The sequence below is a fragment of the Uloborus diversus genome, chromosome 8, assembly GCF_026930045.1.
Source record: "Uloborus diversus isolate 005 chromosome 8, Udiv.v.3.1, whole genome shotgun sequence".
In the NCBI taxonomy this organism is placed as follows: Eukaryota; Metazoa; Arthropoda; class Arachnida; order Araneae; family Uloboridae; genus Uloborus; species Uloborus diversus.
This window is the reverse complement of record NC_072738.1, coordinates 7,201,193-7,229,089: the sequence shown is the minus strand read 5'-3', so window position 1 is coordinate 7,229,089 and position 27,897 is coordinate 7,201,193. Positions and strand designations below refer to the sequence as shown.

Below are 27,897 nucleotides of genomic sequence, written 5' to 3'. Positions count from 1 at the left end.
TCGACGTGTGCTCAGCGGCTCAAAAGCGGTAACCCTTTCAATTATTTACAACGACAAAAGAAAAACAGAAGAAAAAAAAAACTGCTTCGATACATTAACTCTACCATTTACTTTTCGAAGAGTTTTAGTATAAAACTGGCCACTGTCGTTGGGTATGTGTAGGGCCGGGACTGGCTTGCAGAATTTTTCCTCAGTCGCTCCAGCAAAGCGTGTAATATGCGAATAAATCCATCATGGGCTTGCGTTCCGACGTAATCATCTGGGTGCGTACTGCATTCCCTGGCCGACTCTAGTGTACGGTTGGCGCGATCTCTGGAATGCCTTGTTCCTTAGATGATTCACGACTCCCGTGGCTTTGAATTTCTTTTTCTTTGTACCTGGAGCCCATATAGACGTTGGCTCATTAATCACCGCCGCCATTCGCATTGCAAGTAATTGGCGGTATTTATTGGCGAATTTATTTACATTTTCGGCATTCTTGTATTTGTGCGTGTGGCGTTTGTTTTGAAGACCTTGTTGGCATTAAGAACGATTCGTTAAATCGAATGATAAATTGAAAATGCTCGATTTTTATGATTCGGCCGGGTGTAAATCCCGGGAAACGAGAGTATAGTTGGGATCAGCTGAGTGCTGGAAAATGTCTGGTTCCCGAGGACAAACAATTAATATATTTATTATTCTATCTTTTTTGATCCCTGTTTTTTTCCCCATTGACGTTCCAAGTGCTGTTTAGGCAGGAATGAATTCAATATATCAAAATCTGTGTAGGGGTGGGAGGGGTTGTGTTAAGTTTTTTAAACTCCTAATCGGCCATTAGTAGTATTTTCAATCATATCAATTAAATAAAAGAATCACCAAACGTATCTTAAATTTATTTATTCTGTCATTTAGAAGTATAGAGTACTTCCATTTACACTGTTTTTACCCTATATTTACGATTTAATAAATAATAAATTTTGAATATAGTTCAATTTAGTATATGCCCACTTAAGCAAGTGGTGAAAACTATAAAACCTAGTCATACTGTAGCAAAATGAAACTGCTCTTTTGTATATTGAATTTGTGCGTGGAAAATTTAGGAAAACAATACGTTGGTTAATACAGACTATTATATCAGTTCTCTTCATTAACTTAACTACTCATTTAATTTTAAGTTTCTCTCAATTTTGGCGTACAGTCAAAATTTATACTAATGGTATTTCAAAATGTATCCTGACAATTCAAAAATTGATTCTGATAATAAACGCAAAATATTTTTCGATATTTTTTTTTTTTTCACTTGTAGCAGTGGTGTCTAACCTATTTTTACCCTAGGGCTTTTTTTTTTTTTTAACAAAAAACAGTAACACTAAAAAAAGGAAAATCGCAATTTTTGGACTTACGTTAGTCTGGCTCTGAGGTACAGATTTGATGAATTATGTATCGTAGATAATTTCTGGTGTTTTGAAAATAGATATCTACTAGCATTTAAAAAACAGAAAGGCTGATTTTTTTCAAATGAATATTTTTATTTTATTTTTGTATATCTCAATTAAGAAGAAAGAAATATGAATTGCGTACATTTCAAACATTTAACAGTCTATTTTCTAAGAAATAGATAACTATAAAAAAATCACGATTTGTCTTTGTAATGAGTCAATTTTTTCCTTCCTATTTTTCCAAAAAACCGAAAGAAAAAAACTTTGTTTTTCCACTGCCTCAAAATTAAGTCTTCACGTATGATATTTCTTGATATCACATGAGGCCCCTAGTTTCAAAACCGGATACTTGTAGGAGCGGACAAACGCTCAACTTGTAAAAAGTCCGGTTTTGAAACTGAGGCAGACCTTCCCGCTCCATTTCAAGGGGGAAAGAAGCGGTTTTTGAACCTAATATTAAGCAGGCAAATAGGCCTTATGATTCTCTACAAGATTAACAAAAAAAAAATCGAATTTTTTGCAAGTATCCGGTTTTAAAACTAGGGGGCCTCACATGTCACCCCATCCATTGTTTTGTTTTAACCATATCGTACGTGTACTACTTAACGTTCTATTTAAACCTACTTATTTGTCCAATCGACCACGATTCGAGATCTTGCTGACCCATCTATTGTCAACCATTTCTTGTTTTGCTCTTGAACCGCTTGCACCTGAGACGAAATTCAGAAAAAATGTCACACTCGGGAGTGGCTCGGGGACCTTCGGCCGATTACATCTACCCTCCCGTCATGCGTCAGAACGGATTACCTTCCCGAGGAATGCCTCTTTCGAATGTCTGCACGTGCTTTTTCGAACAATATCCGCGGGCGGCGATGGAAAGCCAACTCGCCATTTCCTAGTTCGCGCCGAGGCTTCCCTGCCATGTCGCAAATCTTCCATCCGATAACGGCCAGTGTTTATCCACGGCTTGTTGAGTCAATACACTTTTTCTCTTTCCACTTTTGAGGAAGTTTTCGTCGCGATTTGTATGTTGCCAGGTGCTATATCGCCCGAATTCCAGACGATGTTTAGCTTCAGCAACAGATGCACGTTGCGCAGCGCGAGAATTCATATTGCAGAACGTTGAAAATATCCGGCCTTGATGTTGTGTTTACTTTACTGCATGTCGATTTTTCTTAACTTTTCAAAACTAATTTGTGTCCTATAATTCTTATCCCTTTTAGCCGTCCATTTTTTATCAGTGCTTAATTGCATGGTGATTTTCCCCAATGTTTCCAAACTTGTTTTTGGTAATCACGAATTGCTTATTGTTTTCACTTGACAGTGGAATGACGTTCCGTCTGTTGATTTTATTTTTCTGTGCTTATAATGCAGGCGTCCATGTACCTTGGAATAGAATTATTTATAAACGACCTCCTCGTCTTTACACAATACTTCTTACGGGAAAACAGTATGCAGTGCACATAACATCTAGCCCCTGGTATTCATTTAAATTTTGACGTTTAGAGTTCAAATTATGATTGCGAAAAAAGCCATTAGAAGAAACAAGAAATGCAACGAGTAGGGTCCTATCGCAAATCGTAATTACGAAAAACAATTTGAATTCAAAATCTCAAAATTTTCTTTTCTTTCTTTATTTTTTGCATTCTTTATCTCAAGGCTGAATTTATAGCAAAAGAAGTACAGAAGCCCTATGGTCCTCAGGTATTATTTTTGCACGAAAATAGACTGAATTTCATCTAAAATATTGAAATGAACATAAAACTGAAAAGAAATGCGGGAGCTCTCTGCTTCTGTGAGCTCCCTTGAAAATTAAGCCCTGCTTTGTCTATTAGTGCTACAACGAAATTCTTCCTCAGATTAAGATTGGTTGAAGAAAATGAGTACATTTTGGCTTCTTAGGTTAATAAAAATATTTCATCTGTCAGGCCAATGTTTTGAAGAGAAATAAGAGGCATTCTTCCCGTATTAAATCACAGTTTTGGTGTACTTCCCTCACCAACATCAGTAATAACAAATCAGAGATGATCAAATAGTTTATTATAGACACTAACATTTGTTGAACTTGGAGGAATTATAACGGGTTAAAGCATTGACGCTTATTAAATTGACAATTTTTTTACATCAGAAAGATCTTTCTGAAAATATATTATTTTTTTTAGTTAATACTTATCGTGTCTTAACTACACTTTAATTTCTGGGAAGAGATAACGATTTAATTAAGTATTTGAACTCCATATAAACTCACAGTTCTATTTTTTTTTACCTGTATTATCTTATTTTTCATTTTAGTACTTTAAGTTACTTACAGTCTGACCACGGATTGTATGGAAAGACAAACATCCTTTTATAGCCGGAAATGGACAAATCTATTATTTTTAGCGATGTCAGCTTTTGCTGAAGCAGAGTCTCATTCAAATGAGCGGAATACACGCATCAAATTTTTGCTTTTCCCCCTCGTTCAGGTAGATTCGTCACATCTGTACGTTTGAAAATTCCATACAATCCGTGGTTGGACAGTATTTTCATTGTTGTAATTAAAGAATTTAGTTTAATTTTAATACTTTCTCTCTCTGCTAAAGCATTGATGTATTCACACAACATTAAACGTACGTTATTAGACTCTAGATTTCATTTCTCACTAAAAAATCAAAATTACTAAAATTAATGCGAAGTCAAAAGTGAAAAGGAATAAATTTTGTGCAAAATTTTGTTCCAACCCTTCATTCTGAAAATAACTTGGCGCTTATGTTAATTGACTGTTAGATTTATCTTGATCATCAAAAAGGTTAAGTCGGAAGCTGGTATTTCGAAGCTAATATTCGTGGTTACCACAAAATTATCAAACTATTGGATGTGTGCATTTTCGACTGGAAAGTTTATCTTATCTAACAATCTGACGTGAACCTTCTTGTCTATTATCTGGATTACTTACGCATTTAAAAATGTGGTCCTGTATTTTATCGCTGGCCGAGTTCTTTTATCGAAGTTTTTAAGGACACCTCATCACTCATCTAGCAATGGTCGTTTAATATTTAACCTCTTCGCCTCTGCTGCTATTGATGGGAAATAATGTGTGGCGTAGCTGGGAACACAATGGGCGGTGATGGTTTAGCCGAAAATGAAGTCCGCCCTAGGGTGTGGTGACCAGCGACGTCACCCAGGGCTGTATAAATTAAATGTGCTGGTATTTCGCACAATATAAAAGAGAATGCCCCTCTTGGCTAGGATTTTAATTTCATGCAAAAACATTTTTACTAGACATCACGTCGTTACAGAGCCGAGTAACGAACATGAATAACTAAAACATTTTTAAAATTCATAATGTCACTAATATGGCAACACCACTGGCCCAAAACATATATTTATGCACCAAGGATCAGTCCAGTGTTTTACTTTTGGGTTCACACTTTGCGCTGAGAAGAAAAACAGGCATTTGTGTGTGTGTGTGTGTGTGTGTGTGTGTGTTTTTTTTTTTTTTTTTTATAGCCTACTTTCCCAGTAAAAGTCAGAAAAAGAAGAAAAAAGCATGAAAGAAGGCTTAATGCATCTTAAAAATATCGCAAAAAACAAAAAAAGTCAAAAATAAATAAAATAATTGAATAAATATCGAAAAATTAAAAATTGGAAAGTAGGGTATTGAGATGGGGAAAAATGTCTGTCGGTCTGTCTGTCGGTCTGTCTGTCTGTCCCCCCCTAATAACTTTTGAATGAATAGTCCGATTCGAACAAACTTTTTTCTGTTCGAAAGATCTCGGCGAGGACATCTCATTCCCATATTTCACTTTTTGATTTGCACTATTTTTTGTTCAATTTTGAACAGTTCAAAAAAACTTAACATTAGCGCCTACGGGGAAATTCAAGGCAATTCCGAACTGTGAGGCGAATTTGCTTCAAACAAACTTTGTAGGAAAAAGCGTTTGATGAAAAACTTGTATATGAAATATCTTTTTGATTTGAACAATTTTCCGTTCAATTTTGAACAGTTCAAACCCCTTAACATCAGTGCCTACGGGGAAACTGAAAGTCAATGTAGATTCCTTACTTGAAGGCGGATTTACTTCAAACAAATTTTGTTGGAACTAGCTCTTGATGCCAAAATCCAGACTTCGACTCCGAGAATTTAGGGGCACTTGACCCCGACTCCGACTCCTGTGCCCGACAGTTAATCGGACTCCGACTCCCCGACTTCGACTCTGACTTCGTAGCTTTGGCAAAAATTTATACACGGAGGACAAATGACAGACTCCGATTCTTAGATATTCGACTCCGACTCCTTTACCCCAAAATGAGATTGACTCCGACTCCGCAGCTATGATTTTGATTGTGAAATAATTATTGTTGATCTGACTTGTTTTTATTTTTACGCTAAAGTTTTAATTTAGGTATTCAGTTTTCGGCGAATAAACTCGAAGTCATTTATGTTTCTACATAAAGATATGCGCAGACGATTTTTTTTTTGACAATGAAAATTATTTCTTTAAGTTGACATTTTATTGTTTTGATTTATTTTGGTAAGTGCATTAATTCATTTAAAAAATTGTTTTCAGCAACAGGGGAAAAAGAAACGAATTTTTTTTTTTTTTTTTTTTTTTTGATATGATGAATTTATTTTAATGAGCTTATTAATTTTAATTATTATTTTTTCGTTTTGAAAGTTGTTAAAGATTTTTTTAATAGAAAAAAGTGTATTAGCTGCTTTGATTTTTTTTTTTTTTCTTTTTTTTTTTACGCATCTAATTTTTTTAGATGAGTGAGGAATATTTTATTCCTAGAAATCAGCTTTAAGTATTTTAAAAATATGTTTTAAAAAATTTGCGATTTTAGCTATTTTTGAGAATATTGATCAGGTACTAGAAAGTAGTATGGTAATACGGGAAAGTAGGCTCGTCTAGTTCTAGACAGAACTTCTTGTTTTAATATATATGTATGACGAAAATCTTAAATCGTAAATATCGCAATTATATCTAAAACCCCTATGACCCGGAGCATTCGCTGGGAAAGCTGCTTCCTTGCAAAGTGTAAAAAACGTAGAAATGGAAGGTTTTTTTTTTTCACTTTCTTCCTTTCTTTTTTATTCGTTAATTGTAAATTACAAAATGATTTTTTTTTTTTTTTTTTTGTAATTGTGTAAGTACTTCATTTGAAAATACCTTTAATAAAGACCGATTTTGAAGTTTTTATCAACGAAATTTGTGTGATATGACTCATTTTAATATACCGAAATTTATGTGAAGCGGACTTTTTTTTTTTTTTTTGCTTTTACGGTTCAAAATTTTGTAAACGGACTGCAAAATGAATGCAGTTTGTTTCTAGATTGGCTCTAGTGCACATATCTGGGTTGAATCTGATGTGCATCCGAAAAAGAATTGCCAATGCGTACGTACTTAATATCTTTCCCCAATTCACTTGCAGTCCGTTTGCAAAGCCTCCGTGTGTAAGAATTCTGTAAAAGTAGTTTCTTTGCCAGCGCAGGGTCAATGCGGGGAAAACAACAGTCTGCTTGCTCGAAGTATGCTGTTGCCGTCCCTGTTGCTATGGTGTATCGAAAACCGCGGCGGTTTTCATGCTCTGCTTTATATCACGATGTAATCAACAAAGCGTGGTCTTGTGGGTGAAAGTAATTTTCAATGAAGAAATAAATGGCATCCAATCATACTCTGAGAATGACTGACATTTTATTGGCGAAAGAACATGGAAGGGAACTTAGGCGACGAGGATTTCTGAACTTTTTTTTTGGTGGAAAAGGGGGATGTTTAAAAATAGTGTCAGTAAATCAGAGATTTCTAAACTTCTTATCCACCCCCACACCTTTTCAAGCTAAAATTCTGCCCCCTTAAATTTTGAAACGTAAGTTTTATGGAGCTGGAGGCCTTTTCATGCACCATTTTTCTTTTATTCTCCTCTTCAATTAATAATCTGTACTCATTAATTCTATTTTATTTTTATTGCTTTCTGATTTCTTTTTTTTTTCCTTTTGAAAGCGTTTTCCTTTTTAGATTTTTTTTCTTTCATAGTCCCTTTTATATCATTTATGGAATAGTATTGAAGGAAGTTACTGGAGTCATTTTATCTATATCTCAGTAAAAAATAAACTTATCTTTGCTAATAATAAAGCTGTAAGTATCTCTGTCTGTCCGGATCTCTGTGACGCGCATAGCGCCTAGACCGTTCAGCCGATTTTCATGAAATTTGGCACAGAATTAATTTGTAGCATGGGGATGTGTACCTCAAAGCGATTTTTCGAAAATTCTATTTTGTTCATTTTCTATTCCAATTTTAAGAACATTTTCCCGAGCAAAATTATCATAAGATAAACGAGTAAATTACCAAGTTATCATAACGTGGAACCGTAACATGGGCAAAAGCCAATTGGCGAGAAATTCATCATACATTATTTGTAAATATACAGGCGAACCAAAAGACCTTTTAATGTTCTACTACGGGCAAAGCCGTACGGGTGGTGCCACTAGTTTCTTAATAAATAATACGAACTGTTCACTCACTAGGGTCGGACAACTCTATTTTTAATGGGCCGTAGACTGTCAGTGCTTTTTGAAAATTTCTGGTTGCCAGAGTAGCAAAAGTTCAAAACTCACAGATACCATTTTAATTGTGTTTCTTCATTTATTAATATACCTACACATATATTTTTTAAATTGTATGTGTGCGTTTTCAACTTCAATTACGTTTTTATAAAATACTTGTAACTTTTGTCTGGGTTGTGATGTGACTGAATTTGACCCAGTTTTAGGACCCAATATTTTTCTCACGGGGGAAAAGGGGATAATTTTAGAAAATACTATTATTTTTGCTAAAGAATTCAAGTTTGGCCAAGTTCTACCGTTTATCTGCAGTTTTCAATGTTCGCCAATTATTAAAAAATATTAAAGAGGGTAAAAAAGACATTTTAAAATAATAATAATATTTTTTTTTAGAAAACGTGGATACAGCAACCCTTCGGTGTATGACGTTTGTCAAAGAACAACAAAAAGCGCGATTTTTCTAAAAATGCGATGTAACTGAGATCATAAAAAGCAACTATTCAATTAAAGTACAAATTAATAAGATATGCAGCTACAAAAAAGAAAAAAAAAAAACTAGTTTATTATCATATCAGAACTACTTTTTAATTTGAAAAAAAGAAAATTTGTCTTCCAATATTTCTTTAAAGTAAAATAATTTAAAATAATTCTATTGTTTTGTGGTGGCATACGAATCGAAAGATGAGTTAAAACTGCAACGAATATATTTTTTAATATGATTTTGCGGTAGACATAGAAAATCATGCGCGATATGATATGTATGTTTGTATTTATCTTCGTTAAAAATTTATTTTTGAAATACTCTCTCGTTTTGCTGCAGTTGTGAATTTTTGCCGAGTATATTTCCTGATCTTTCTTAAATGGAGCCTGTCCCTGGCACCGCCCGATGTTCGTTCCCGTCTTATTAACCAATTAATCAAGAACTTCACCACACAGGATGTGGTCTGATCATTCCCACAGTTCGTTCCTTCAATCACCCGATTCGCTTCGCTCGATGCATTCATTCCGAGTTTAAAGACATTAAGCGATTTAATACATAAATTAAACATCTTTCGTGGCAGTAACTTGTGTGGAGGCATTTTATGGTAATCCGGAGTTATTCCGACTTCTTAAGGCCATCGCCTCTTTGAAGAAATTTCAGTCTGTAACCTATCCTTTTTATGTTACATTAATTCCGTTACCGGTTTCCAACTGGTCTCTTTTTTTTAAAAGCCTGGTCCTATTTTTTCCCGTATTGGTTACATTTGTTCAGAATTCCCTTTTTTGAAAGCGAATATAAGGTAGCATTTCTATTTTCTTAGTTTTAGAGCACTATCTTTATTGCGATTCTTTGCCTTTGTTGTGACAGCTGAATATGTTCTATTGATTTAGTAGCATAGTTTTCTGATATCTGGGCAAGCTTCAAGTATCTCGAGTAAAGTGCGCTAGGGTTATAAATACATGCTTCGTTATCTCTTATTTGTCTCTTCTTTATATGTTCAGGAAAAGACAATGGTGCAAACATTTCATCAACAACTTGTTAAATCTTCCTGTCGAATCAGTTTCTGACCTTTTTCCCTTCATTAAATCTGATATTTCATATTTTCTGCTAGTAGCCAAGTGACTTGGTAGAACTTTTAAGTAAAATCGTCACTTTAAAAAAAATAATCATGAGCTTTCTTATTAGTTCGTTAAATGGAAATGAATTAGTGAAATACAAAATACCACGTGTGAACCTCACATAGTTTTCAAACTGAAAACGGAGTATAGGGTGATTCTAATAGCTTGACTTACGGATTTACTAACTAGGGATAAAACAACTCCATTCCAGTAAATAATAACGATTAAAACACCTTTCATGTAGTCAGCCTAAATGTAACCCTCATGCTCAGTCTAATTTATCTTTTTTCTTTTGTGATAAGCGCCTTATTCCACACCGACCATTTAACTACGATGGGACTACGATTTATGATTTTCTCACGTGTCGCTCGCCCGCCATTATTCTAGTGTAGATAATCTTCAGTTATTTTTGGATTCCCAGCCCCTTTGTTTATTCATCGATAGTTCGTATTCTCTTGGCACCCTCTTGTGATGTATACATGTTTTCGCAACTGGCATCGGCCCGTCAGCAACATCGTAACACATTCTATTTTCTCCCCGAATAGTGTGGATGGCTTTGATGCAACTTACCTGGCCCTCAGACATAAACCTTCGGTTCTGTTTATGCTCTTGTCTCTTCGACCATGTGGTCTGTTTCACGCAACGAAGCTCCACCCCCCCCCCTCTCTCTCTCATAGTTTACGTTTACGTGAAACTCGCTTTCCCAGAATACAGATTTTTTTCAATTCATCTACATTCGAAAGAACATTATATTTAAATTTCGTCTGCGAGAAAATTGTTCAGGATTGTGTCAGACGTGTATTACAGCGGAACCGTTGTAACGTTTTGTCGGTTACGCCGTGTTAGCCATTATCGCTAAAAGTCCTTATGAATGTACTAGCCGCTTGCGGCGACCAGCTGGTCCGCCTTTTTACGCCATTCGCCTTTTTGCGCCAGAGTTGGCGGCTGCTTAGACAATTTAGCGACGGTATTAATCAATGTTTTTTATCTATATATTAATATTATCATTCGCCTTTTTACGCCGATGTTGCCGCCTTCGGCGGCTGCTTAAACAAATTTCGTAGAGGTATCAATCAATCTATATCTATCTATATCATTAGTACTTTGAATAAAATATTTTCTAGATATATCTCCAGTTCCGTCATTTGGAATATTTTTAAAGGAGGGGGAGGGGAGACACAAACAACGTACTCTTCATGCAAATTTTGTCGAAAAATAAAACAAAAAGTACTTCCACTTTTATGTGAAAGCACTATTTTTTTAAAGTCATGGTGCGTGTGTGGGGGGGGGGGGGGGGGAGGGGGCACTGACACCCCGTTGAAATTCCTTAAATGACGGGCATGCCTCTTTCTTGCTGTCCATCTACTATATCGACCTCTATATTTGTCTATCTATCAATCTATACGATCTATGCATATCTACCTCCTGACAGTACAATCTTTTTTATTTATATAAATATTAATTCGAAAACAAAAAAATTTTTTGTCCACTCAACTTCTATCTATCTCTGTATCTACCTAACCTAACCGCCAATTCGTAACAGAAACGAAGATCATGCAAAAAATCGCGGGCTTTATTTATTTAATCAAAATAACCCTCAAAAAAATAAAGGCTCTATGTTCCCCGTAGGGTTCAAAATGTAGCGCTTGCAAAAAAAAAAAAAAGGTGAAGAGAAGGCAAACGATTTCAGTTGGATCACGTGATAAGGTAAGCCCGGACATCAGCCGGCAAGCGAACAGCTCGCGTTGTGTTCTGCCATTAAAAAAAATTGTATAAAAAAAAAAAAACTATTGCGTATTTTTCAAAACTTTTTTCTTCTGAAGGGGGCGGAATGTTTTTACTATTACCAACTAAAATTTTAGAATTGAGGGTTCAATACTTGTCGCAGGATGGGTTTCGAAAAAAACTAAACCCAGAAAAAAATGTAAAATAAAGGTTTTTTCAAAAATCTATAAAAAATACAAAAATCTCTATCTTCAAAATTTTTTCATTCATCATATTTAAAATTAAATTTCCTACACAATAGTACAAAAAATATCCGTCTGGCGCGATTGGTTCGGGATCTATGAGGTCAAGAGTACTAAAAAGTGCTAAAAATAACATAAAACATTAAATAACTTTTTTTCTAAATAAAATATCAAAAATCGAAGCCCGAGGTGCACATTTTCAGCAAAAACTGCCCCTGTGTACCAAATTTCAGCTTTCTAGGCCTTACCGTTTTCCCAGGATGCGCGCCACAAACACACACACACAAACATCTTGTTTTATTATATGTATAGAAGATAGATAGAAGAAGAAGATAGAAGATATGAACGGACCATGAACCAGAATTGGCAGTATGGCCCAAAACAAAGGGTTACAGAGGTAACCCCGCCTAAGAGTCTATTATTCGTCCAGCCGTTATGTCCAGATTTCTTTTTTAGATTTTTTTCCTGCTTACTTTTGAAAAATCTTTGATTACGAAGTGATCAATCTTTAATTAAAAAACCAACTAATTATTTTTTTCACTAACTAATACAGTGAATCATGTTTAAGTTGCTAACTTGCGGTGCAGTTATTAAGTTGTCAACTTAGATAGGTGGTCAACTTATAAAGGTTGGTATAAATGATATAGGACTAATTCTGTACTTGACAAAAGCGATCAACTGTATAGGTTTTACAGTAAAACTTGCTTCCAGGTTTCAGCTTTCAGAAGTATAAGCTCCAATTAATGGAAAAGTTCTTGATTTTTTGCTATTTCTGAGCTTGGCACTGGAATTTGAATGCTTCAAACAAATGTTTGTGTTGAAAAAATTTAAAACAAAACTGAAAACGCCCTCGTTAGCTTCGCTTTTTGTTTTTGCAAGAAGCTTTGCTACACTGATTTAATCTGCACTTTTGAAAAATTAAAAATATGGTGAAGAGAAAATATTCATTGCTCCTATCCGAACTAATTGCATGTGCAGCGTTGCATCCTTGTAGGCTACGGTACTACAAACTGACTAGGGATGGTGACGAACGCTGTAGACAACCTAAACAAAGTACTACTATAGATCGCAAAAAATGGTTGTTTTAATGTTAAAAAAAGCCTTATTGCTGTATATTTTATGCATCGTATTGCTTTTAAGCATTTTAATTGACAAAAAAGGGTATAATTATCTTTGTAATTTGGAAATTTCTTTGTAATTTAATCGAAAGGTGAATCAAGCCTTGAGTAACAGTCTTATCTTCTTGGTATCGTTTGTGCGTTATTGAGAACATCCTAGAGAATTCCTATTCCCGAGACGTCCGTGGCAATTGCTGCTATTGCTCTTTTTTCTGAGAAGGTGAACAATAAGTCTCTTCTCGCAGTAGATTTTTGAAAGAAAAACGAGATAAAACTGTCTGTGCCTTCCAGGAATCGTTGGACTATGGCTATTGAGTTGGAAACGGACACAGGAAATCATTGGATTGACAGCGGCAGCGGGAGGCAATTGAATTGACAATGGCCACGTGCCATCAACAGCACTTTTGAAAAAGCTCTTTTTTTTTTGTGAATGAAGATGGCCATGCAAGGATTGCTGGCTATAGGTAGCCATTTTCTTGTATAGTTGAGTTCTTTTTCTAAAGAATTCACTTTTGTTATAAAGGATATTTTTTGTTATAAGATCTGCGAGGGTTCCATTAGTGCGTCAGCGCAAGGGGCCGACCAAAATAAAATGCGCGTAAATGATCGATGCATAAATGAACATTTTAACAAACATTTTTATAGTAATTTTGCATCTAAAACCTAATAAATGCGAATTCTATGCTTTGAAAAAAAAATGGAGTCTCTAAACCTTAGGGGCCCTTGGGCTTGGGCCCAGTTGGTCCATGTCTTAATCAGGGCCTGTAAAGTATACTATACTACAATTCTAGATTTTCATTAAATTGGTGTACATTCGGTAATTCATAAATGCCTCTTTGCGGGGGCGGTGAGGGGGGAGAAGGGGTACCTGTTTCCCCGGGCCCGAGCTTGGAGGGCGCCTGAGATTTTTTAAATGAGGGATGAAATTAGTAGGGACGTTCAGGTTAACAATATGGAGGGGGGGACCGAAAAAGAAATGTGTGTGACGGGCCCCAAAATTTTTGGTCACTCCCCTGTCTCTTTGTCACAATCCGAAATCGGTACTTATTTCGCAATCTTTTTTTTTTTTTTTCCTAGAGGTAGATGGGGACAAAATTCAAGTAAACTGTTTACTCATTTCATCTCCAGAATCTTAATAGTTTTCAAATGTTCGGCCGTGACTTTCCGTTGTCTGAAACACCAGTTTCTGCTTCTGATGATCACCGGATTATAAAATCCTGATTCCTTCTGATCTTCAGGAATCAACATGCTTCGGATGTTATCAACGTATTGTTCCGTGGCGGTGATTTGTGTCGCCTTGACGCGTTCTCACGAGGTTTTTACGATTCGCGGGAAAGCCTCAAAGCAGAACTAAAACGGGAACAGTCTTATTACTTTCCATTCAGCCCTGTAGGTGTTCTGAAACGGAAGCAAGAATCCACTTTCACTCTCCCGATGGAAAGTTGAATTCAGCCAGATAGAAAATTCGATACGAATGAGGAACTTCATTTAATCAGAAGATTTTGCTCTCCTGAATGAAATCATATTGGAAAATTCGCATTCTTTTATATGCAGGTCCCGATTAAGGTACTGTTGGGGGAAGGGAGGGGCCTAGGCCAAATACTTTTTCGGAGCTCCCCTGTAGTCAAACCTTACAGTTGGCGAAAACAATTTTAGCCATTTAGGGGCCCCTAAAAAGCGGGGGCCCTAGGCCATGGCCTAGTTGGCCTTTTCAGTAATCAGGCCCTGTTTATATGGTTACCAACTCTCCCGAATTTTGATGCCTTCTCCCGAACTTCCTAATGAACTAAATAGTAAGTACAAAATTTTCATGAAAACAACGAAATTCCTTAAAAAAAAGGATTTTTTAGAATTCCTTAGAATATCCCTACAGTACGATCGCAAAAAGGAAACCTGTATGCACGAGCATGAAAAGGTTCTTTTCGATACATGTTTTACTGCAAAAGCACTTTTTTCGCGGAAATGAAGGTATAGCTTGACCACGGAGAGATGGTGGATGACCTTGAAGCAAAAACGTGATTTGCGTCATTTGTGATAAGTAGAATCAGCCAAAAAGTGCCGAGTAGTAAGAGGCGCTTTCTCGCTGATCCAAAAAATTACAAAATAATAACAAAAAACCTATTGCAAATGATACAAATGATGTTGCAATCCCTTCCAATTCATCTCGAAGAAATTCAGAAGTTAGTCTTCAAATTGTTCTCGGTTAATCCAAGAGAATGTTTTTTGTGTATTGTACAGCTATGTCCGCACTACGATTGTTTTACGATCGCTGAGTTCTATAGCTAGCAGTCGTATAACTGTCAATTTGATGTTTCTCTGACCGCTACCTCCATGACACTTACTATGACGGGGGGTAGAGCTCTTGACACAATCACTTAGACCAGTCAAAATTATACCTATCCAAAACTCTTACAAATACGAGTGAAGTAAGCTTTTTCGGATGTCTTTTCATCCATAAGCTCATTACTTTTCGCATTGAAAAAGGCGTTCTCTGTAACGCCGAAACACGTGTCTGCAGTAATCTGCAATTTGTGCTTTTATGACGTTGTTCTTGCTTTACTTTTCAGCACAAAGGTATTTATTTATCTTACAAATGCAATTTTGTTTTCTAAAACATCAAGTTTCTAAGACAAAAAGCAAAGAGAAGAATTCGGTTGAAAGCTTTGATGGCGATTAAGCAAGGCAGACCCGTCATTTAGGGGGTCAAGAGGGGCACTTGCCCCCCCCCCCCCTTTCCTCCGCTTTTTGTGAAAACTTGTGTTTTTATAGGTGTGGGCGTGGTTTCTGTTTTTCGATCCAATATGCATTGATTATATCGTTGCCTCATACCAACAGTAAGTTATCTTAGTGTTATTTCTGGGATTAGATATCTTAGGTTGCTCTGAGGTGACGATATACCCTTTTGACCGACCTCCTGCAGAAATTTGAAATGACGGGCCTGCAGAAAGGGAGCAAATCTGTCCAACTCGAATATTGAGCTTCGCCAATGTACTAAAATTTCAGAAACAATTGGCTTAATTATAGCCGTATCCAATTAAAAACTACACCTTTTCTTAGGATTAATCCTTCTAGTTCTTACCCTGGTGCATAATGCTCAGTGACGCAGGGAAGGGCGGGCGGGGGGGGGGGGGAAACATCCCCCAAAGCCCTTGGTTTTAACATATATACAAATTCTAATACGGTAGTTTATGCATATGAAAGGGCTGTTATGATTAGAAAAAAAAAACCTTCAGAAGGTTTTTTTCGTTGAAAACAACTTGCCGAATTAAAAACTCCCTCCAGAAGGATTTTTAGGATAAAAACACCCCTTCCAGAACTTACTTCTGGCAGCGCTAGTGATAAGGCTAATGCCGAAAGCAAGCATAGTTCTACGACTTCTACCCGAATATGACGAAAGAACATCGATGTTCTGAAACATTGACCAGCTTTATTGCACTTGTCGAAACAACTTGCGCCAAATCGCACTTTGAACGTACCTCACCGCTTTCCGGCAGGAACGCGCGTCTCCGTTCAGAAAGTGGGAACGCGAACCCATCAAAAAAAAAAATCATGTCCAACAATGCGTAACGACTCTAACCGGTAACGTAATGGTGCAAGAATGCGTGGAAAAATGGGCATTTTCTTTGCTTTCGTTCCTCGTATTGTCTTTTCAAAAGTGATCGCTTAATTGGGAAGATTTTCCCTTTTTTTTCCTCGTGGGAGGGGCCAGTTTCGGTTGAGCCTTTCGTCGAGATGAAAGGGTTTTATTCTGTGTGAAGTGATTCCTGTTTGTTCTGGTCTACAGTGGGAATGTGAGGTTGTGTAAATAAGTAGATGTGTGCATTGGCAAGCAAGCAATCTGGCTGTGAGAGGAAAGCTTGAGCTTTTCACGCTGCCGATTACGTATTAGGGGCATTCCAAGGTATTTTTGACATTTATGTAGAGTTCGTAACGTGACCTTTTTTGCCATAACTTTTTAGTTTACTGTTTGATTAGCATATTATTTTATTTTGATCTTTTCCTACCAACACACCAGCTCAAATTAAAATAATTTGCAAATCAAACGGTAAATTAAAAAGTTTTGGCAAAAAAAGGTCACGTTACGGACTCTACATAATGTCAAAAATACCGTGGAATGCCCCATTAACCACTGAAAAAGGACAGACTCTTTGTAATCAAATCACAAAGAAAATGTCCTAAGACTTCTCACTTTCTTCATTGTCAAGAAAAGCGATTATTTATCGTTTATTAAAGAAAATATGTTTTGTTTCAACGAAAAATGCGCTGGACAACTTTAGTTGACATTCAACAGTAGTCATTGATGACTGATGAATTATCGTGCCAAGAGGAATACAAACACCTGTCATGTGACAAAGGGATTTCCTTTGTTATTCCTACTAGTACTTTAAGTCTCAGGCACTCCCGATCGCGATACAGCTAAAAAGCAAAACTTTTTGTATTATACAGTCAGTGGCGTATGAAAGAGGGGCGGGGGGTCCAGTGGGTTCAAACCCCTCTCATCTCCCTTAAGTTTTTTTTACTTGATTATAATCTAATATATGTGGTGCGTAAAATAATTCCAAGCAAAGGTACAAAAGTACAGGTTTAAAAAATGAATAAATAAAATTTAATTTACTTTCTTCCCTTCAAAACTGAACTGCATTCGAACATGAATTGTTCTGTAACGATGTTGCTTCGCTGTTTTTGATTTTAGTTATGAGAAAAGTAAACACATCAAGTGCTTTCTGTCATTTTGATAAAGTATTTATTATTAATAATTTATTTTATTAACGCATGCTAAGTAATTATTCAATTTATTTTTTTTTTCTATTTTTCGTTCCCGAGAATCGATAAAATCAAAACGTTTGGCTGAGTAATATGATATGAGAATGGGGAATCTTTGATCCCTCCCCCCCCCCCCCCCGAATAAATTCCTGTGTGCACCACTGATTACAGTAGAGCTTCGATTATCCGAACTTGTCGGATCCAGTTCTAGTTCGGATAGGCAAAAGTCCGAATAATTATGCTTCTGACTATGTTGACATAATCTGTTTTAAATGCAAGAAATATTTGTTTGAATGAATTTTGGTAGTAGATAGGTAGATTTAAAAATTCTTGCGTGCGTACAATTTTCCTTTACACATGATCCAGGAAAACCTGAGGCCAAGATCCAAAATCACGTGGTTCTACTTCGGCTTATTGGTTAGACTTTTTGCTTAAAACTAATGAAACAGACCTGCATTCTTCCAATACTTTACTTCAAATATTGTCGCGTGACTTATGGCCGTTGCTTCAAGAACATAGGGTTCCACTCCTTCTATCTTTTATTCATTCTCAAAACTTAAGGCTCTTAGCTCTTTAGGAATGCTTTGACTTCGCGTGCTCAGTCGTAAAAAATGACGAGAACCTCACGTTCGAATAATTTGACAGCTCGGTTTATTGGATTTTTGATAATCGTCTGCTTACTCTACACGAAGCGCCGACTTCATTAATGAATCAATTGAAAAATTTACTCTTGGTGACTCAAGCAATCTTTCGGCCAGCCACGAATAGTGTCGTTTGTAGGGAGTCAGGAGGCCATAGTTCCGTCCAGTCGGAGTTCTCTCGTCTGAATGGAAAACGCAGGCGCACGGAACGCCGCATCCGGTGCAGCAGGTTGCATTTTCCTTGCCGACCGTAACAAGCACCGATACGGTTGGCCGTTATGGAGTAGGTGGTCAGATAATTACATTAGCTGCGTTTCCTTGCCTCGAGTAGCTGTAATGACGCGTTCCAAGGATGAAAATGGCGCTCTTATGAGCTCATTTTGTTATGCTTAACGTTTATGTAATAGTGGAAGATGGTTGCACCTTGTTTAGGTCTTTGTGCAAAAAAATAAAACAAGATTGTCTATGCCAGAGCTGACTTCGTTCTGCAGGGGTGCCACCCCCCTAAGGGCGAGGGCGCACCCCCTCAATATTGCGGAGCCCCCCCCCCAATGAGAAAAATGCCCTTCAACCCCCTAAAAATTGCAATGTCGCAAAGTGCGCCATGACCCCCCCCCCCCCCCCAGGCGGGCACCCCTGCGTTCTGGAATTTCAGCAATGTCAGACTTTGGCTGAATGTGGGTTATCAATGCCCAAGAGTAAAGGCAAAAAAAAAGTCATTTTTTTTTTAAAATCAAACTTCGTTCAAAAGAAAAAAAAGATTGCATGCTTGTGAAATTTCACGTTGTGAGCTTTTAGATGACATTAGTGACATTGCTGAAGTTGGGGGTGTGGGGGGGGGGCACAGACCTCTGAAACATATAGATTTTTTAATTTTAAAAATATTGCAAATGTAATGGAGTTAGTTTCAAACCATTTTTACTTTCTTCTATATCTAATATATAGAAGAAAGTATTGGATTCGTGCAAATTTTCGAATTTTGACGGATTCGAACGTTTTGAGGTGTGCTGAGTCCATTTCGACCATTTTTGGAAAATGTCTGTCTGTCTGTGTGTGTGTGTGTGTATGTATGTATGTGTGTATGTATGTGTGTCACGTCTGTGTGTGACCAGTTTTTTTGTGGCCGCTCTACAACAAAAACTACCGCATGAAATCGAACGAAATTTAGTACATATATGTGCCCCTATGTGAACTTGTGCCCATTAGTTTTTGGCGCGAATTCCTCCAAGGGGGTGGAGCAATGGGACGTTTTTCGAGTTACGCGTGCTTGCTATTCCTCAGGAAGTAACTGGCGGAATCAAAACAAAATTTGGTCCATATGTTGGTATTAACAGGAACAGGTGCTGATTCAATTTTGGTGTCAATAACTCAAACGGGGGTTGAGCTATAGAACGTTTTTTGTCGTCAATTGTGACTGCTGTATCTCAAGAAATAATGAACGGAATGAAAGAAAAATTTATCGGCAAGTAGCCCTTAGTGGGTATAAGAACTGATTTTATTTTTGTGTCAACAGCTAAAAAGGGGGTAGCACAATCACCCGTTCTTTTTTTCCATTTTGAGTGCCCTATCTCAAGAAGTAATGCTACGTTCTGGTTGAAATTTGGAATATATGTTAATCCATATGTAAACAGGCTTTGGTTCAATTTTGACGCCAATCGCTCCAAGAGGTGTTTTTTTTTTTTTTTTTTTTTTAATTTTTTTTTGCGAATAAAAATAGCTTTATTAATGCAACAATAAGAAAGATAAATCGTAATGGATTGTCGTCTGCGTATTTCTCGTGATTTTAATTGTATGGAAATGATCGGAAATATTATCTCAATGATTTAAAACTTTTAACTGTTGCCATCTTATGTTTGTTAACAAATAAAATATTTGTAATTAATTCAAGCAAGGCTTTTAAAATAACTTTCAATTTTCGCTCTTTGCTTTACTTTTTCAATAATTCAGACATTGGGATGGTCGTCTAGTTTTTGCATGTGTAATTTTGTTTTTGTCGGGAATATTGCATATTGTCAAGCATGGGGAGGGATAAAAAAAAAAAAAAGAAAAGAAAAAGAAAAGAAAAATATAGAAGAAAGTTTCGTGATGGCCACAACATACTAGTTCTTTTTGGTGAGTCCCCCTAAACATCAAGGTGAGTTCCCCTAAATATTTTTTCCAGACTAACAGATGGATTAATTTCATGAACAAGTTATCTGAAGGGGCATGATCCCTGCGTCCACCTATATTTTGTGTTGATCGCCGAGAAATATAAATATTAGGTGTGAAACAAGTTTAAAAAATCTTTTGATAGTTCATAAAACTTTTGATAGGTTTTTTCATTAAAAACTTTTTATGAAATACGTAAACGGAAGTGTTGACAGGTGTTGTCATGTTTCTGAAACACGAAGCAGTATTAATGACACACATTAATATTTCCCGCTTGCATCACCAAAGAAATTTGTAGTAATGACTTCATTCCTTCAGTGCCAATTTCTGAAACAATATTTGAAGTTAATTTTCGGTTTATTAAATGTTACAAAGCACGTGAACAAAACGATCTGATTTACTTTTGTATGTATATTTTTTATCGTGAAAATTTCTACTCAAAACTTGTATTAGAAATGATTTGTGTAAGAATTTTTACACTACTAGTTTCAACGTGCCAGCTTAGTAACAGTAATTTCGTAGCAAGAAACAAAAATCGAAGGATGATTTTTTCGAAAACTTGTAAATTTTAACGTTAGTTTTTGTTTTTCTTTCGCGCTTTCTTCATCGCTCCTACACTTGTTCTTTGTTGAGTTTAAATTGTATTGATTACAAAATACAAAACATTTTTCTGATCTGTAATAATAGTTTCACTGTTCGAACGAAGTTTACGCGTCAATACAGTCGAGGTTTTGAGCAAGAAATTCTTTTTATCTTTTCTGTCCCTCCTGTGGGTTATCCGCGGTACCTGTGTCACCCTGTTTCGTCTCGGGAGCAAACTGGATTCAAACACGGCGACACGTCCAATGAGCAGGCAGGAGCGTACCTCACTTTGGAGGCGACCCCTCAAGGTTCCGCGTCTAGTCTTTGACAAGTTGCTGAATCTCCTTTTTTCCCGTCTTTGTCTCAAGTCTCGCGGCGGATAAAGATCTTAATTCGCGACCGGTCGGGACCGCAGCCATAACGTTCCCTATCATTGTGGAGAGCATTGTCTCCCGTTCTTCGATCTCCATTGGAGAATCTGTTGTTTTATTTTTCTTTAAAAGCATTGCGATTGTCTTTGTCGTGATCCCGTTGTGAGTTTCATGGGAAGAGACGAACAACCGCTAGCATGTGTTGCTGTCACTCTGTCAAAGACAGATCGCAGTCGTATAAGCTTAAAATAAAGACCTCACTTAACCTTTTATAAATATATCCATTTTTTAGCTGATATAGCTTAAAAAAATCGTTGCATCTATCTGCAACTTTTAATTCCCTTTTACTAGATTCTTTTTTTCTTTGTGAAAAACATTTTTTTTTAGAAAGATGCGTAACTGATAATTTGGGGCTGAAATTCGAATTTTTAGGTGGAGGAAAGATCTCCCATCAAGTTTTGCTGTGCTGATGAGGCTTCAAATTTTTAGAAGCCAAAAAAAGTAGCAATATTATTTTGCCAATTCAAGCTTTTTTGTATTCTCTCTAAAATTTGAAACTATAGTTGGGACAAACCTTAACTGGCAGCATTGTAATGCTGCCAGGTTAGGTTTGCTCTATCTGTAGTTTCAATATTTTGCATTTTTCTCTTGTGCAATCAGAATTTATTCTTTGGATGGAAAAAGGGTATGGGGGGGGGGGGTAGCCTAATAGTCCTTACCTCTATATAAGCTACCATATTTGTATTGTTGGGATGTATGTTAAATCCAAGGACTTTGGGGAAGAGGGGAGGAGGGCAGTTGATCCTTAAACATTGTTTCTTGCACAACATTACCTAAATTCTTAACATTTATTCTTCTAAATTGAACTAATAATCTTAGTAAAAATGAGCAAATTTGGAACCCTCCGTTTCTAAAATTCCTCTTGAGAAGGAAGGAGAAAAGTTCGCCCAAACACACTGGGAAACATCTAGAACAGGAAGGGAAGGGTGTGAAGGAATTATCATGGATTCGCGGGAAAGATCTACATTTGTGTAGTTTTTAGTAAACATTGGTTTTATAACTTTTTGCAAGATCTGCATTTGTGTAGTTTTTAATAAATACTGATTTAACCACTTTTTGCATAGCCCATTTATCATTAAAGGGCTGTCTACAAATGATGTTGCACTTTGTTGAGGGGGGATCAAGAATTTAACAAGCGAGTGGGAAGGGGTAAAAAGAGGCAGGCGCGGATCCACGGGAGGGGAACTGGGGGAATGTCCCCCCCCCCCAAATCCCAAGTGTACCTAAAAATTTTCAGCACAGAAAACAGCACAATTCATCTGTTTTTTAAAACTTGAACTTCAAGAAAGGCGCCAGGAAAAGCGAGGAGAGAATTGCAAAAGCAGATTCAAGTAGAACTATGGGAATGCCCCCCCCCCTCAAAAAAAAAATCCCAAGTGTATCTAAAACAGTTCAGAAAACAGGAGTACAGAAATTTTTTTGCGTTTTTTAGAACGTGATCGGGGGGGGGGGGGGAATATATGTATCGGGAAAAGCAATAAGACAACAGCAAAAGCAGATCCATGGAGAGAAACTGAGGAAATTCCCCCTCCCCCCCAAATCCCATATATACCTAAAACTTTTCACAACAGAGTGCAAGAAAATTCTTCTATTTTATAGAATTTGAACTTGACGAAAAGCGATTAGAAAATAGCAGAAGCGGATCCACGTAGAAGAACTGGAGGAATGTTCCCCTCCCCCCAACATATCATGTGTACCTAAAAGGTTTTAGAACAGAGAGCAGGAAGATATCGTTTTATAGAACTTGAATTTGAAAATAGGCTCCAGGAAAAATGATGAGACAATAGCACAGGCAGATGGCGGATCCGTGGGGGAACTGGGGGAATGCTCTCCTCCCTCCAAAATCTCACATGTACCTAAACATTTTCACAACAGAGTACAGAGAAATTCTTCTGTTTTATAGAACTTGAACTTGAAGAAAAGTGCAAGGAAAAGTGGAGAGAATTGCAAAAGTGGATCTAAGTAGGGGAACTGGGGAATGTTCTTCTCTCCACTCAAAAACAAACAAAAAAAAATTCCAAGTGATCCTAAAACTGTTCAGAAAACAAAGTATAGGAATTTTTTTTCCTGTTTTTTAGAGCTTGACAAAAGGCTCCAGGAAAAGCGAATAGACAATAGCAGAAGCCGATCCATGGAGTGGAAATGGGGAAATGTTCCTCTCCCCCCTAAATCTCCAGTGTACCTTTGTAAAAAGTTTTCGAACAGAGAGCAGGAAAATTCTGTTTTATAGAACTTGAACTTGAAGAAAGGTGCGAGGAAAAGCGAAGAGAGAATTGCAAAAGCGGATCCAAATAGGAGAAATAGAAAAATGTTCCCCCTCCCCCCTTAATCTCACATGTACCTTTCTAAAAAGTTTTCGAACACAGAGCAGGAAAATTCTGTTTTATAGAACTTGAAGAAAGGCGCAAGGAAAACCGAAGAGAGAATTGCAAAAGAGGATCCAAGGAGGGGAACTGGAGAATGTTTTCCTATCCCTTCAAAAAAAAAAAAACCAAGTGATCCTAAAACTGTTCAGAAAACAACATACATGATTTTTTTTACTGTTTTTTAGAACTTGACAGTAGGCTTCAGGGAAAGCAATTAAACACTAGCAGAAGCGGATCCATGAAGGGAAATTGGAGGAATGTTCCCCTCCCCACAAAATCGCATGTGTACCTAAAAACTTTTAGAACAGAGTGCAGGAAAATTCTTCTGTTTTATAGAAATTGAACTTCCAGAAAGGCGCAGTGAAAAGTGAGGGGAGAATTGCAAAAGCGGATCCAGAGAGGGGAACTGGGAAATGTCCTTTGCTAAAACAAAAATTCCCAAATAAACCAAAAACTGTTCTGAAAACAGGGTAAGGTAAAAACACCAGTAGTTGACACTTTAAGATTATTTTCTTCTGTTTTTTAACATTGCTTGGAGGGAATTCATCCTAGGAGAATTTTTTAAAAAGTGATAACTGTATCGACTATTCCCCTATTATAATGTAACAAAATTAGATTAATAAAATGAATGCACATTTTTTTTTAATAAAAAAAGACATTGGGTTGGGGTTGACAGTAAACTAAAACGAGAACACCTAATTGTTGGCCCACTTTGTTTTCAGTAGTTGGACAAGGGCCCGAATGCTCTCGTAGGAAATCTAAAAATGAAAAAATTACAATTTTGAAAATTTTTTTAGGGTTATAACATTTAAATCCTTCGTCACTGACTATCGCTCAAAAACTTCGTTTCCTAGGACTTCAATTTCGAAACATTTTTTGGTAAGAGACCATGAACCCCACTGCTCATAACATTATCAAAGTTAGAATGTACCTGCGTTTTAGGAACTATTTTGAAAGATTGGGCAAAGGGGTGATTGATTTAGACCTACTCTACAAAAAAGAAAAATCTATCTGGGGCAGTTCCCAAAAGTCCCGTCTCTTACCTTACCGTCAACAAATATCACCTATAATCGTGTTTTTACGACTTCAGTTTCTAAAAATTTCCACAGAAAGCAACTTGAACCTTTCCTCCCCGTAACGTCATCAGAGGCTAAAACTGTGTTCTTAAGGCTATAATTTCAAAAATTTTCCAAGGGAGAACCCCCGGACCCTCTTTATCAGTTGGTGAAAATTTTAGGATTAAAAAGTACAAATATAACAGTGAAAATAATGGTTTTTTAAATTTTTTTTCTGAAAATTATACTTGCAAAATTTGTAAAGCAAAAATGTTTTTAAAGAAGCTTTAAGACACAGAGGATAAGTTGTAAAACTCAAATTTTTACGATTATTTTTTCAATGAGTAATTTCATACACTCCCCCCCCCTCCCTTCCTCCAAAAACATAAACTGCTAAAAAAGTTCCCCTCCCAAATCCATTGTCTGGATCCGCGCCTGAAAAGAGGTCACCTATCTTCACCTATTTTTTGCATGAAAAGTAATGTGATGTGTGACAAGGGTAAATTGTGGCACTTTGTGATGGGGGGGGGGGGATTGAAGACCTATCTTCACCTATTTTTTGCATGAAAAGTAATGTGTGACAAGAGTAAATTGTGGCACTTTGTGATGGGGGGGGGGGGGATTGAAGATGTTAGAAAGAATGTGACATCATTTCTGGACAGCCATGTGTTTTTAAATTTTTTGCGTAGTAAGTGGAACTCTGCCGTATCCAGCTTTTTTGCTGTTTGGCCTACCAGAGCATGGGAGCATGGGAATATGAATGGAAGCTCCTGCACTTCTTTTCAACATTTTTGATGAATTTTAGGCTACTTATGTGGGAAAATAAGAGGACTGAAGGGCTTTAGGTTTAGTTTTTTTTTTTTTTTTTCTGGAAGGTCAGTGACATTGCATCTGATGGATAGATGTGATAGCAAATGTGTCACACAAGTCAAGATCTTGTCAAAATGAGTTGAATTAATAACTCAACTGATATGGTATTGATCTGTAATTTCTAAACCAGGTTTTTCTATTATTTGAACCTGACCGAAATCTCTGTTCTTTATTCTAGGAATTAGAATTCCATGGAGCTATGAGATTCTATTTTCAAGATGCCGGCCAGAAGGTAGCCACCAAATGTATTCGAGTAGCGAGCACTGCCACAACGCAAGATGTCCTCGAAACACTCATCGAAAAATTCCGTCCCGATATCAGAATGTTATCAATACCTGAATATGCCTTGTATGAAATCCATGAAAATGGAGGTGAGTTGTCATGGCATTAGTACCTCAAAAATTTTCAACTGCACCAATAAACATTTAATTTGACTTGCAACCTCTAATTTACTACCTTCATTTCATTAAATATTCTTGCTCAACTAGTTTCCTTTTCTTTAAATCTTATTTTTTTCCTTTGTTTTGACAAATGTTTGTTTTAGAATCTTAGTGCTAAACTAAACCACTTTTAAAGCATATAAAAATAGATATTGTAATTGCAATTATATCACACTTTGAACCTTAAAGCTTAAATTTTTGTCTCAAAGGTTACAGAGCCTGCAATTGCATTGTCCAATGTCAACGTGTATGTGCTGGGGTTTCGACCTCCATTTCTCGTTCCCGTGATAGTGCCATGCTGGGGTGTGCAATATTAAAGCGACGAAACTATTGAAACCAATTCATTTATTTTTCCTGGAATACGTTTTACTTCTCTCTCTATACACTAGATGGCAGCACCAGTTAATTTTAAATGTAATTGCAGAGATGAAGAAAGGAAATTTGGTACTAACTTACCAGATAGTGACATTGGCTTTTGTATCTCAAGTTTTGAAATTAACCACACAAGAAAAATTTACTTATCTTTACTTATATTACACAAAAGAAACTCTTTTTTAATGTTTAAAAGACGTATTTCTTAAATTTTTGCTGCTTGCTTGAGCTTGCTTGTTGACTCAAATTTTTTTTTAAATTTTTTTGTCAAATTTTTTAAAAATTTCAATCTAAAAAATATTGAAAATGAAAAATTGAACGCACATGTTCATATACTTATTTTTACATCATTTTCTTAAATAAAAAAAATAAACACTTTTATCACCGTTTTCTTGAAAATTATCCGATTGTTAAGGGGTTAACAAGAGCCCTTGATATAGGGCGGTAACTTACTGAAGCCAATAAAGTTCTCAAGAACTATAACTGATCAACAACTTTTTTTTTTTTTTTAATTTAACTTTTTAGTTAATGAATAAGACATATGAGGCAGTGTAAGGAATGTAAGTGGACATTCTCAAGTTTTGAGTAAAGATAATTGAGTTTAAAGATAATATCCTAGGTAGCTTTCTTTAAAAAAATTTCTAAATCATGCTGTATAGCAGCAATTACCATGGCTACTAGTACCATCTCTTACCCCAAGACTGAGGAGACGTTCACCTACCATATGTACTGGTTATCTTCAATTTTGCCGCTTACAGTTTGCCACTTACACCACTTTGCTTCTCACTGCCTCATATGCAGTAATTTTAAATGAAAATTAATTCTAGAATAAATACATTAAATTACATATTTAGAATTTAAATTAAAAAAAAAGACACCTTATTGTAAATATGATTGAACATTTTTCAGTTTCTTTTCAAAGTATACATCAACTAAATCTCTTATACAAGAATGAAGCTATTGATAAATAACATTTCAGTGTTTTCATGCTTAGTTGTTGTGGGGAAAGGAAGCTTCAGTTGTTTTTTGCCACTTTTTCCATTAAAATTTGACAATTTCTCATGCTCTTGGTTTCTTGCCTGATGTAAGCAATGGGAAATTTTATTTAATTTGTTCCCTTTTGAACTCTTTAAAAAACGACTAAAATTTCGATAACGTGATTTGATACAAAGAAATGTAAGAAAGGCCTTTATACAATTTAGAAAAGTAGTCTTGTGGAAGCATTTAAGTTGAAAAATGTAATATTGTCTGTGCTTCTATGAGAAAGTTGGAAATTAAGTGTTGACTACTGATGCATAATTAGTTCGTTTGCTTTGTCACTAAAATATAATTCCTGAAATCTTGAAGTACAACTAATCTCTTGTCAATTTTGCAGAGGAACGTAAACTTCAGGCTGACCAGAAGCCTCTCTTGGTTCAGCTGGACTGGCACAGAGACGACAGGGAAGGACGTTTCCTCCTCAGAAGAATGGACGAGAAGTCTTATGTGAGTATTTTGTAGAATTTGAAGAACAAATGCGTGAAATAACAAAGATTCAATGTTGATGTAAATAGCACTTTTGTGTGTATTTTAACTAAATTC

At 36.3% G+C, this 27,897-nt stretch overlaps 1 protein-coding gene across 2 annotated transcripts in view; it reads left to right on the top strand.

Moving 5' to 3' along the window:
* The window catches only part of LOC129227992 (afadin-like), a 160,505-nt gene that overhangs the window by 56,842 nt on the left and 75,766 nt on the right, over nt 1–27,897 (top strand). For both annotated transcript variants that reach the window (XM_054862620.1, XM_054862618.1), the window contains exons 2-3: nt 25,683–25,875; nt 27,692–27,801. In XM_054862620.1, coding sequence (XP_054718595.1) covers nt 25,683–25,875; nt 27,692–27,801 — 303 coding nt within the window. The remainder of the gene's footprint in view (nt 1–25,682; nt 25,876–27,691; nt 27,802–27,897) is intronic.